Genomic DNA, 12,500 nt, shown 5'->3' on the forward strand with positions numbered 1-12,500 from the left:
CACACACATCAACGTTAACCCGGCCACTCTCACTGTCTGGAGTAAGATACACACACACACACACACACAACACACAAACACACACACACACACACAACAGTTAACCTACGGCCACTCTCACTGTCTGGAGTAAGATACACACATGCACACAAAGAGAATATGACCACACACACAGACACACATTAACACACACACACACACAAAAGATGAACGCACACACACACACACATCAACGCTACGGCCACTCTCACTGTCTGGAGTAACGTCTGCTTGTTCTATGTTGCTTGTTCTATTGCTATTGTCTATATTGTAATTGTTTATAATAACCTGCCCAGTGACTGCGGTTGAAAATTAGCCGGCTGGCTAAAACCGGCACTTTTACTGAAACGTTGGTTAATGTGCACTGTCCCTGTAAAAATAAAATAAACTCAACTCAACTCAAGATACACACACACACACACACACACACATCAACACTAAGGCCACTCTCGCTGGCTGGAGTAAGATACACACACACACACATACACACACACGCACACACACACATGCACACAAAGAGAAGCATGACCACACACGCAGACACACAGTAACACACACACACACAAAGAGACGCACACACACACAACTCTCAGTATGGTTTCCAAGAAATTGACCAATCAGACAAGCTCAGAACACTGCCCTCATCTCATCGGTCCAATCACATGACCCGGAACACTGCTACGCCAGATCGACAGTCTCTGTTATTGAGACGGGGTTGGCTGGTTGTGTGGTCAGCTGATGATTGGCTGCTTGTGTGGTCAGCTGATGATTTGGCTGGTTGTGTGGTCAGCTGAAGATTGGCTGGTTGTGTGGTCAGCTGATGTTTGGCTGGTTGTGTGGTCAGCTGATGATTTAGTTCTGGTTCAGTCCAGTTTGGTTTGGACAGATACAAGTTTAGAAACATCATCTCCTCTCTAATAGTAATAATAGTCTAATGGTATACAGTCTGCTCTCCTGTCCCAATCACATCTAATGGTATACAGTCTGCTCTACTGTCCCAATCACATCTAAGTCTGCTCTACTGTCCCAATCAGCATCAGTCTACATTCTCTCTGTCCCAATCACATCTAATGGTATACAGTCTGCTCTCCTGTCCCAATCACATCTAATGGTATACAGTCTGCTCTCCTGTCCCAATCACATCTAATGGTATACAGTCTGCTCTCCTGTCCCAATCACATCTAATGGTATACAGTCTGCTCTCCTGTCCCAATCACATCTAATGGTATACAGTCTGCTCTCCTGTCCCAATCACATCTAATGGTATACAGTCTGCTCTCCTGTCCCAATCACATCTAATGGTATACAGTCTGCTCTCCTGTCCCAATCACATCTAATGGTATACAGTCTGCTCTCCTGTCCCAATCACATCTAATGGTATCATGGTCTGCTCTCCTGTCCCAATCACATCTAATGGTTCATAACTAACCTCCTAATGGTTCACTAACTGACCTCCTAATGGTTCACTAACTGACCTCCTAATGGTTCACTAACTGACCTCCTAATGGTTCACTAACTGACCTCCTAATGGTTCACTAACTGACCTCCTAATGGTTCACTAACTGACCTCCTAATGGTTCACTAACTGACCTCCCTGGGTACATTCTCCTAATGGTTCACTAACTGACCTCCTAATGGTTCACTAACTGACCTCCTAATGGTTCACTAACTGACCTCCTAATGGTTCACTAAATCTCCTGGTTCACTAACTGATCTCCTAATGGTTCACTAACTGATCTCCTCCTAATGGTTCACTAACTGATCTCCTAATGGTTCACTAACTGACCTCCTAATGGTTCACTAACTGACCTCCTAATGGTTCACTAACTGACCTCCCTAATGGTTCACCAACTGACCTCCTAATGGTTCACTAACTGATCTCCTAAACCTGGTTCACTAACTGACCTCCTAATGGTTCACTAACTGACCTCCTAATGGTTCACTAACTGATGGTTCACTACCTGACCTCCTAATGGTTCACTAACTGACCTCCTAATGGTTCTCTAGTTGACAGCCTTTTCTGACACAAATAGTGTCCAAACTGAAACTCTAGATTTGGCTTGTAGTCCAAAACCCCAGAAGTGACCTCTGGTTGGTTCGGCCGTCCCTTTGGGAGAAATGAAAGGAGAATGAAGAGAGTTGGAATAAACACTGAAAATGAGATATGATATGAGATAATATCATGATGATGACCCCCTTAACCTCTGACCTCTCTCTGCAGTTCGTACATTTATCTCCGTCCCGCCGGTGGACCAGAGGGTCATCAAGGGAACCACGGCAACCCTGGACTGTAACGCTACACACGACCCCAGGGTCAACATCAGGTAGGGGAGGGGTGTGTGTGTGTTAACATCAGGTAGGGGAGGGTGTGTGTGTGTGTTAACATCAGGTAGGGAGCGTGTTAACATCAGGTAGGGAGGGGTGTGTGTGTGTGTTAACATCAGGTAGGGGAGGGTGTGTGTGTGTGTTAACATCAGGTAGGGGAGGGTGTGTGTGTGTGTTAACATCAGGTAGGGGAGGGTGTGTGTGTGTGTTAACATCAGGTAGGGGAGGGTGTGTGTGTGTGTTAACATGGTTCTGTAACATCAGGTAGGGGGAGGGTGCAGTAACATCAGGTAGGGAGGGTGTGTGTGTGTATGTTAACATCAGGTGTGTGTGTGTTAACATCAGGTAGGGGAGGGTGTGTGTTAACATCAGGTAGGGGAGGGTGTGTGTTAACATCAGGTAGGGGAGGGTGTGTGTTAACATCAGGTAGGGGAGGGTGTCTGTATGTTAACATGGTTCTGTATCTACGTAATGTGGTGCAGTACCCCTCCAGCCCAGCGGGGGCAGAGTGTATGTATGTTAACATGGTTCTGTATCTCTGCAGTGTAGTGCAGTACCCCTCCAGCCCAGCGGGGGCAGAGTGTCTGTATGTTAACATGGTTCTGTATCTCTGTAGTGTGGTGCAGTACCCCTCCAGCCCAGCAGGGGCAGAGTGTCTGTATGTTAACATGGTTCTGTATCTCTGTAGTGTGGTGCAGTACCCCTCCAGCCCAGAGGGGGCAGAGTGTCTGTATGTTAACATGGTTCTGTATCTCCGTAGTGTGGTGCAGTACCCCTCCAGCCCAGCGGGGGCAGAGTGTCTGTATGTTAACATGGTTCTGTATCTCCGTAGTTTCCAGTGGCAGCGTGGTGCAGTACCCCTCCAGCCCAGCGGGGGCAGAGTGTCTATATTGTCGGGTTCTCTGACCATCAGCCAGACTTGGTCAGGCGACATAGGAGACTATACCTGCACTGTGACATCACAGGCCGGGAACCAATCACGCTCCGCACGCCTCGAAGTCATGTGAGTTACACACACATACATAACTTGGGACTTCAAACTTTCACACTCTCTGGCTGAATCCCACATTCCCATGTCTGAGTAGTTCTATCTGATGTCATAATACAATCCCCTCAGGCCTCGCCCCTCCATTTTCGTGTTCACGCAATCTCCATCTCCTTGTCCCTCTCTCCATCTCCTTGTCCCTCTCTCCATCTCTCTGTCCCTCTCTCCATCTCTCTGTCCCTCTCTCCAGCTCTCTGTCTCTCTCTCCATCTCTCTGTCCCTCTCTCCATCTCTCTGTCCCTCTCTCCATCTCTCTGTCCCTCTCTCCAGCTCTCTTTCTCTCTCTCCATCTCTGTCCCTCTCTCCAGCTCCTTCTCTCTCTCTCCATCTCTGTCCCTCTCTCCAGCTCTCTTTCTCTCTCCATCTCTCTGTCCCTCTCTAACTCAATTCAATTCAATTGAAAGGGCTTTATTGACATGGGAAACATGTGTTAACATTGCCAAAGCAAGTAAGGTAGATAATATATAAAGTGAATATATAAAGTGAAATAAGCAATAAAAATGAACAGTAAACATCACACATACAGAAGTTTCTGTCTCTCTCTCCATCTCTCTGTCCCTCTCTCCAACTCTGTCTCTCTCCATCTCTCTGTCCCTCTCTCCAGCTCTGTCTCTCTCTACATCTCTCTGTCTCTCTCTACATCTCTCTGTCCCTCTCTCCAACTCTCTGTCTCTCTCTCCATCTCTCTGTCCAACTCTCTGTCTCTCTTCATCTCTCTGTCCCTCTCTACATCTCTCTGTCTCTCTCCATCTCTCTGTCCCTCTCTCCAGCTCTGTCTCTCTCTACATCTCTCTGTCCAACTCTGTCTCTCTCTCCATCTCTCTGTCCAACTCTCTGTTTCTCTCCATCTCTCTGTCCCTCTCTCCAGCTCTGTCTCTCTACATCTCTCTGTCTCTCTCTACATCTCTCTCTCCAACTCTCTGTCTCTCTCTCCATCTCTCTCTCCATCTCTCTGTCCCTCTCTCCATCTCTCTGTCCCTCTCTCCAGCTCTGTCTCTCTACATCTCTCTGTCTCTCTCTACATCTCTCTCTCCAACTCTCTGTCTCTCTCTACATCTCTCTCTCCAACTCTCTGTCTCTCTCTCCATCTCTCTCTCCATCTCTCTGTCTCTCTCTACATCTCTCTCTCCAACTCTCTGTCCCTCTCTCCATCTCTCAAACCTCAAATCTGTCTAATATATCACATGCCTTCAGATCAAATAATAGAAAGTAATATTGTATTTTTCCCCCTCTCTCCCTCCTCTCTCTCCCTCCCCCTCTCTCCCTCCCTCTCTCTCCCTCCTCTCTCTCCCTCCCCCAGCTCTCCCTCCTCTCTCTCCCTCCCCTCTATCCCTCCTCTCTCTCCCTCCCCCTCTCTCCCTCCCTCTCTCTCCCTCTCTCTCTCCCTCCCCCCTCTCCCTCCCTCTCTCTTCCTCCCTCTGTCTCTACCTCCATCCAACTCTCTCCCATTCCCCTCTCTCCCTCCATCCACCATCCTCTCATCCCCTCTCTCTCTCTCTCCCTCCTCTCTCTCTACCTCCCCCCACCTCCCCCTCTCTCCATCTCCTCCCTCCACATCCCTCTCTCTCTACCTCCCTCTCCTCCACTCTCTCCCCTCACTCTCTCCCTCCCTCTCTCCCTCTCTCTCTCCTCCCTCTCTCTCTACCTCCCTCCACCCCTGTCCTCTCATCCTCCTCCTCTCTCCCTCCCTCTCTCCCTCCCTCTCTGTCCCTCCCTCCATCTCCCTCTCTGTCCTAATATCTCCCTCCCCCTTCTCTCCCTCCCTCCACCTCCCTCTCATCCCCTCTCTCCCTCTCTCTCTCTCCCTCCCTCCCTCCTCCACCTCCCCTCTCTCTCCCTCCCCCTCTCTCCCTCCTCTCTCCCTCCCTCTCTCTACCCCTCCTCCCTCCCCCTCTCTCCCTCCCCTCTCTCCCTCCCTCTCTCTACCCCCTCTCTCCCCCTCCTCTCTCCTCCCATCTCTCTCTCCCCCTCTCTCTCTACCTCCCTCCACCTCCTCTCATCCCCCTCTCCCTCCCCCTCTCACCATCCCTCCCTCCTCCCTCCCCTCCCCTCTCCCCCCCTCTCTCCTCCCTCCCCCACCTCCTCTCATCCCCTCCTCTCCCTCCCTCTCTCTCTCCCTCCCTCCCTCCCTCCCTCCACCTCCCCTCCCTCTCATCCCTCTCTCCCTCCCTCTCTATCCCTCCCCTCCACCTCCCCCTCCCTCCACCTCCCCTCTCTCTCCTCCCCCCTACCTCCCTCCACCTCCCCTCTCTCCCCTATCCCTCTCTCCCTCCCCCCTCTCTCCCTCCCTTCCTCTCCCTCCCTCCACCCTCCTCTCTCATCCCCCTCTCCCTCCCCTCTCCCTCCCTCCCTCCCTCCCTCCCCATCCCCTCTCTCCTCATCCCTCCCTCTCTCCCTCCCTCCTCCCTCTCTCCCTCCACCTCCTCCCCTCCCCCCTCCACCCCCTCTCCCTCCCCCTCCCTCTCTCTCCCTCCCCCTCTCTCCCTCCTCCCTCTCCCTCCTCCCTCCCTCCCTCCTCTCCCTCTCCCTCCCACCTCCCCCTCTCCCTCCACCTCCCCTCCTCTCCCTCTCTCCCCCTCTCCCTCCCCCTCCCTCCTCCTCCTCCCTCCCTCCTCCCCCTCCTCCCCTCCCTCTCCTCCCTCTCCCTCCCCCCTCTCCCCCTCCCTCCCTCTCCTCCCTCTCCCTCCACCTCCCCTCTCTCCCCTCCCCCTCTCCCCCTCCTGTCCCACAGTGAGCTCCCCCACTCCCCCAGGTCTCTGTCTGTGTCTCTGAATGATTCAGACAGCCGTTCAGTTCTTCTCTCCTGGGTCAGACCCTTCGATGGAAACTCTCCTCTTCTACACTACATACTGGAGCTGTCTGAGAACAGTGAGTTTCTGCTCTGGGTCTGTTAGTGGTAGAGTGGAGGTCTGTTAGTGGTAGAGTGGAGGTCTGTTAGTGGTAGAGTGGAGGTCTGTTAGTGGTAGAGTGGAGGTCTGTTAGTGGTAGAGTGGAGGTCTGTTAGTGGTAGAGTGGAGGTCTGCTAGTGGTAGAGTGGAGGTCTGTTAGTGGTAGAGGGGAGGTCTGTTAGTGGTAGAGTGGAGGTCTGTTAGTGGTAGAGTGGAGGTCTGTTAGTGGTAGAGTGGAGGTCTGTTAGTGGTAGAGTGGAGGTCTGCTAGTGGTAGAGGGGAGGTCTGTTAGTGGTAGAGTGGAGGTCTGTTAGTGGTAGAGTGGAGGTCTGTTAGTGGTAGAGTGGAGGTCTGCTAGTGGTAGAGTGGAGGTCTGTTAGTGGTAGAGTGGAGGTCTGTTAGTGGTAGAGTGGAGGTCTGCTAGTGGTAGAGGGAGGTCTGTTAGTGGTAGAGTGGAGGTCTGTTAGTGGTAGAGTGGAGGTCTGCTAGTGGTAGAGGGGAGGTCTGTTAGTGGTAGAGTGGAGGTCTGTTAGTGGTAGAGTGGAGGTCTGTTAGTGGTAGAGTGGAGGTCTGTTAGTGGTAGAGTGGAGGTCTGTTAGTGGTAGAGTGGAGGTCTGTTAGTGGTAGAGTGGAGGTCTGTTAGTGGTAGAGTGGAGGTCTGTTAGTGGTAGAGTGGAAGTCTGCTAGTGGTAGAGGGGAGGTCTGCTAGTGGTAGAGTGGAGGTCTGCTAGAGAGAGGTAGGTAGGAAGAAACAGAGGGAGAGAGAGAAAGAGAGACAGAGAGAGAGGGATGTGTGGAGAGAGAGAGAAAGAGAGACAGAGAGAGAGGGATGTGTGGAGAGAGAGAGAAAGAGAGACAGAGAGAGAGGGATGTGTGGAGAGAGAGAGAAAGAGAGACAGAGAGAGAGGGATGTGTGGAGAGAGAGAGAGAGAGAGACAGAGAGAGAGGGATGTGTGGAGAGAGAGAGAGAGAGACAGAGAGAGAGGATGATGTGGAGAGAGAGAGAGAGAAAGAGACAGAGAGAGAGGGATGTGTGGAGAGAGAGAGAGATGAGAGAACCCCAGAGAAACAGGAGCAGTTTCAGTGTCTGATTGATTTGTAGAGAGACAGAATGACCTGGACCACACTACACTGATTACCTGAGACCGTCTCTGTGAAGAACACAGTAGAGATGTAGGTTATACACTAGAGAGAGGGAGAGATGATATAGATGTAGGTTATACACTAGAGAGAGGGAGAGGAGGGTATAGATGTAGGTTATACACTAGAGAGAGGGAGAGATGATATAGATGTAGGTTATACACTAGAGAGAGGGAGAGATGATATAGATGTAGGTTATACACTAGAGAGAGGGAGAGATGATATAGATGTAGGTTATACACTAGAGAGAGGGAGAGGAGGGTATAGATGTAGGTTATACACTAGAGAGAGGGAGAGGAGGGTATAGATGTAGTTTATTTACTAGAGAGAGGGAGAGATGATATAGATGTAGGTTATACACTAGAGAGAGGGAGAGGAGGGTATAGATGTAGGTTATACACTAGAGAGAGGGAGAGATGATATAGATGTAGGTTATACACTAGAGAGAGGGAGAGGAGGGTATAGATGTAGGTTAAACACTAGAGAGAGGGAGAGATGATATAGATGTAGGTTATACACTAGAGAGAGGGAGAGATGATATAGATGTAGGTTATACACTAGAGAGAGGGAGAGGAGGGTATAGATGTAGGTTATACACTAGAGAGAGGTAGAGGAGGGTATAGATGTAGGTTATACACTAGAGAGAGGGAGAGATGATATAGATGTAGGTTATACACTAGAGAGAGGGAGAGATGATATAGATGTAGGTTATACACTAGAGAGAGGGAGAGATGATATAGATGTAGGTTATACACTAGAGAGAGGGAGAGGAGGGTATAGATGTAGGTTATACACTAGAGAGAGGGAGAGATGATATAGATGTAGGTTATACACTAGAGAGAGGGAGAGATGATATAGATGTAGGTTATACACTAGAGAGAGGGAGAGGAGGGTATAGATGTAGGTTATACACTAGAGAGAGGTAGAGGAGGGTATAGATGTAGTTTATACACTAGAGAGAGGGAGAGATGATATAGATGTAGGTTATACACTAGAGAGAGGGAGAGATGATATAGATGTAGGTTATACACTAGAGAGAGGGAGAGATGATATAGATGTAGGTTATACACTAGAGAGAGGGAGAGATGATATAGATGTAGGTTATACACTAGAGAGAGGGAGAGATGATATAGATGTAGGTTATACACTAGAGAGAGGGAGAGGAGGGGATAGATGTAGGTTATACACTAGAGAGAGGTAGAGGAGGGTATAGATGTAGTTTATACACTAGAGAGAGGGAGAGATGATATAGATGTAGGTTATACACTAGAGAGAGTCGAGGGTATAGATGTAGGTTATACACTAGAGAGGTAGAGGAGGATATAGTTGTAGGCTTATACACTAGAGAGGTAGAGGAGGGTATAGATGTAGATTATACACTAGAGAGAGGGAGAGGAGGGTATAGATGTAGGTTATACACTAGAGAGAGGAGGGTATAGATGTAGGTTATACACTAGAGAGGTAGAGGAGGATATAGATGTAGGTTATACACTAGAGAGGTAGAGGAGTGTATAGATGTAGGTTATACACTAGAGAGGTAGAGGAGGATATAGATGTAGGTTATACACTAGAGAGAGGAGGGTATAGATGTAGGTTATACACTAGAGAGGTAGAGGAGGGTATAGATGTAGGTTATACACTAGAGAGGTAGAGGAAGGTATAGATGAAGGTTATACACTAGAGAGAGGGAGAGGAGGGTATAGATGTAGGTTATACACTAGAGAGAGGAGGGTATAGATGTAGGTTATACACTAGAGAGAGGAGGGTATAGATGTTGGTTATACACTAGAGAGAGGAGGATATAGATGTAGGTTATACACTAGAGAGAGGTAGAGGAGTGTATAGATAGGTTATACACTAGAGAGGTAGAGGAGGTTATAGATGTAGGTTATACACTAGAGAGAGGGAGAGGAGGGTATAGATGTAGGTTATACACTAGAGAGAGGGAGAGAGGAGAGTATAGATGTAGGTTATACACTAGAGAGAGGTAGAGGAGGGTATAGATGTAGGTTATACACTAGAGAGAAGGAGAGATGATATAGATGTAGGTTATACACTTGAGAGGTAGAGGAGGGTAGAGATGTAGGTTATACACTAGAGAGAGGAGGGTATGGATGTAGGTTATAATCTAGAGAGAGGGAGAGAGGAGGGTATAGATGTAGGTTATACACTAGAGAGAGGTAGAGGAGGGTATAGATGTAGGTTATACACTAGAGAGAGGGAGAGATGATATAGATGTAGGTTATACACTAGAGAGAGGGAGAGATTATATAGATGTAGGTTATACACTAGAGAGAGGATGGTATTTATGTAGGTTATACACAAGAGAGAGGGAGAGATGATATAGATGTAGGTTATACACTAGAGAGAGGGAGAGATGATATAGATGTAGGTTATACACTAGAGAGAGGGAGAGGAGGGTATAGATGTAGGTTATACACTAGAGAGAGGTAGAGGAAGGTATAGACGTGCCGTCTTCATGTCCTGTTCTCACCCCTTCATGTCCTGTTCTCACCCCTTCATGTCCTGTTCTCACCCCTTCATGTCCTGTTCTCACCCCTTCATGTCCTGTTCTCACCCCTTCATGTCCTGTTCTCACCCCTTCATGTCCTGTTCTCACCCCTTCATGCCCTGTTCTCACCCCTTCATGCCCTGTCTTCATGTCCTGTTCTCACCCCTTCATGTCCTGTTCTCACCCCTTCATGTCCTGTTCTCACCCCCTTCATGTCCTGTTCTCACCCCTTCATGTCCTGTTCTCACCCCTTCATGTCCTGTTCTCACCCCTTCATGCCCTGTTCTCACCCCTTCATGTCCTGTTCTCACCCTTCATTTCCTGTTCTCACCCCTTCATGTCCTGTTCTCACCCCTTCATTTCCTGTTCTCACCCCTTCATGTCCTGTTCTCACCCCTTCATGTCCTGTTCTCACCCCTTCATGTCCTGTTCTCACCCTTCATGTCCTGTTCTCACCCCTTCATTTCCTGTTCTCACCCCTTCATGTCCTGTTCTCACCCCCTTCATGTCCTGTTCTCACCCATTCATGCCCTGTTCTCACCCCTTCATGTCCTGTTCTCACCCTTCATTTCCTGTTCTCACCCCTTCATGTCCTGTTCTCACCCCTTCATGTCCTGTTCTCACCCCTTCATGTCCTGTTCTCACCCCTTCATGTCCTGTTCTCACCCCTTCATGTCCTGTTCTCACCCCTTCATGTCCTGTTCTCACCCCTTCATGTCCTGTTCTCACCCCTTCATGTCCTGTTCTCACCCCTTCATGTCCTGTTCTCACCCCTTCATGTCCTGTTCTCACCCCTTCATGTCCTGTTCTCACCCCTTCATGTCCTGTTCTCACCTTCATGTCCTGTTCTCACCCCTTCACATCTCCTAAGACTCTCCATGGAAGGTGTACACGTCGGAGGTGGGGCCTGCTGTGACACAGGTGTCGGTGGGCGGGCTCACCCCTGCCAGGACCTATCAGTTCAGACTCTGTGCTGCCAATCAAGTGGGCCGCGGCCAATACAGCGGTGAGACACAGAGGTAAGGGTGGGACTAACACACATTTTACACACAGACACAGACACACATAGACACAGACACACATAGACACAGACACACATAGACAGACACAGACACACATTATAGACCGAGGTAAGGGCTGGACTCGTTGCATACACACACACACACATACACGTGGCACCACACTCATGCACACACTCGTGACTCACACACGTGATTCACACACACACGTGATTCACACACACACGTGACACACACACACATAAACGTGACTCACACACACACACTCACACACACACATAGACATTGTGAGTATGTTAAGGATATTAGTGCTTCTGCTCAGAATCACTCCGTTCTGCATATTACACAACAATGAGGAGAGAGGGAGAGGAGAGGAGAGGAGAGGAGAGGAGAGGAGAGGAGAGGAGAGGAGAGGAGAGGAGAGGAGGGAGGAGGGGGAGAGGAGAGGGAGGGGAGGAGAGGAGAGGAGAGAGGAGAGGAGAGGAGAGGAGAGGAGAGGGAGGAGAGGAGAGGAGAGGGGGAGGGAGGAGAGGAGGAGAGGAGAGGGGAGAGGAGAGGGAGGAGAGGAGAGGGAGGAGGAGAGGAGAGGAGGAGAGGAGAGGGAGAGGAGAGGGAGGAGAGGGGAGGGGAGGGGAGGAGGAGGAGGAGAGGAGAGGGAGAGGAGAGGGGGGAGAGGGAGGGGGAGGGGAGGGGAGGGGAGGGGAGGGGAGGAGAGGGAGAGGAGAGGAGAGGGGGAGGGGAGGGGGAGGGAGGGGGAGGGGGGAGGGGGAGAGGGAGGGGGAGGGGGGGGGGGAGGGGAGGGGAGGGAGGGGGAGGGGAGGGGGAGGGGGAGAGGGAGAGGGGAGGGGGAGGGGGAGGGGAGGGGAGGGGGGGGAGGGGGAGGGAGAGGAGAGGAGAGGAGAGGGAGAGGAGAGGGAGAGGAGGGGAGGGAGGAGAGGGAGAGGAGAGGGGGGAGGGGAGGGGAGGGGGGGGGGGGGGAGGGAGAGGGAGGGGAGGGGGAGGGGAGGGGAGGAGAGGAGAGGGGGAGGGAGGGGGAGGGGGGAGGGAGGGGAGGGGAGGAGAGGAGAGGAGAGAGGGATCAAGGGAGGGGTAGATGAGAGGGTAAAGGGAGGAGAGGAGGAGGAGGGTGGAGAGGGGAGAGTAGAGGGTAAAGGGAGGAGAGAGAAAGAGAGGTATTTTGTTTGGGATCCATTTACTCTGAAATGAGCAATTTATATTCATCAGTACGATACTGAGGCTTCTGTAAGTGTGTGTGTGTGTGTGTGTGTGCGTGCGTGCGTGCGTGCGTGCGTGCGTGTGTTGTACCACCAAAACACCAACCCAGATCTCTCTTATCCATCTCTCTCCTCCATCTCCCCAATCTCTCTCTCTCTTTTCCATCTCTCTCCTCCATCTCTCTCACTTCTCTCTCTCTCTCTCCTCCATCTCTCTATCATTCTGTCTATTTATTCTTCATATGCTCAGTCAACCAGTCATCACAGATGATATTTATGAAAATAGTGGCCTCCCTAGTGGCCCAGCGGTCTAAGGCA

The 12,500-nt window shown here is 50.5% G+C and overlaps 1 protein-coding gene across 1 annotated transcript in view; it reads left to right on the plus strand.

Annotated features, from left to right (window-relative positions):
* Positions 1-12,500, plus strand: part of LOC135525824 (protein sidekick-1-like) — a 445,696-nt gene that overhangs the window by 278,192 nt on the left and 155,004 nt on the right. The window contains 4 exon segments of the mRNA XM_064953721.1: positions 2,261-2,363; positions 3,197-3,367; positions 6,141-6,277; positions 10,821-10,955. Coding sequence (XP_064809793.1) covers positions 2,261-2,363; positions 3,197-3,367; positions 6,141-6,277; positions 10,821-10,955 — 546 coding nt within the window.

The sequence above is a fragment of the Oncorhynchus masou genome, chromosome 5, assembly GCF_036934945.1.
Source record: "Oncorhynchus masou masou isolate Uvic2021 chromosome 5, UVic_Omas_1.1, whole genome shotgun sequence".
Taxonomy (NCBI): domain Eukaryota; kingdom Metazoa; phylum Chordata; class Actinopteri; order Salmoniformes; family Salmonidae; genus Oncorhynchus; species Oncorhynchus masou.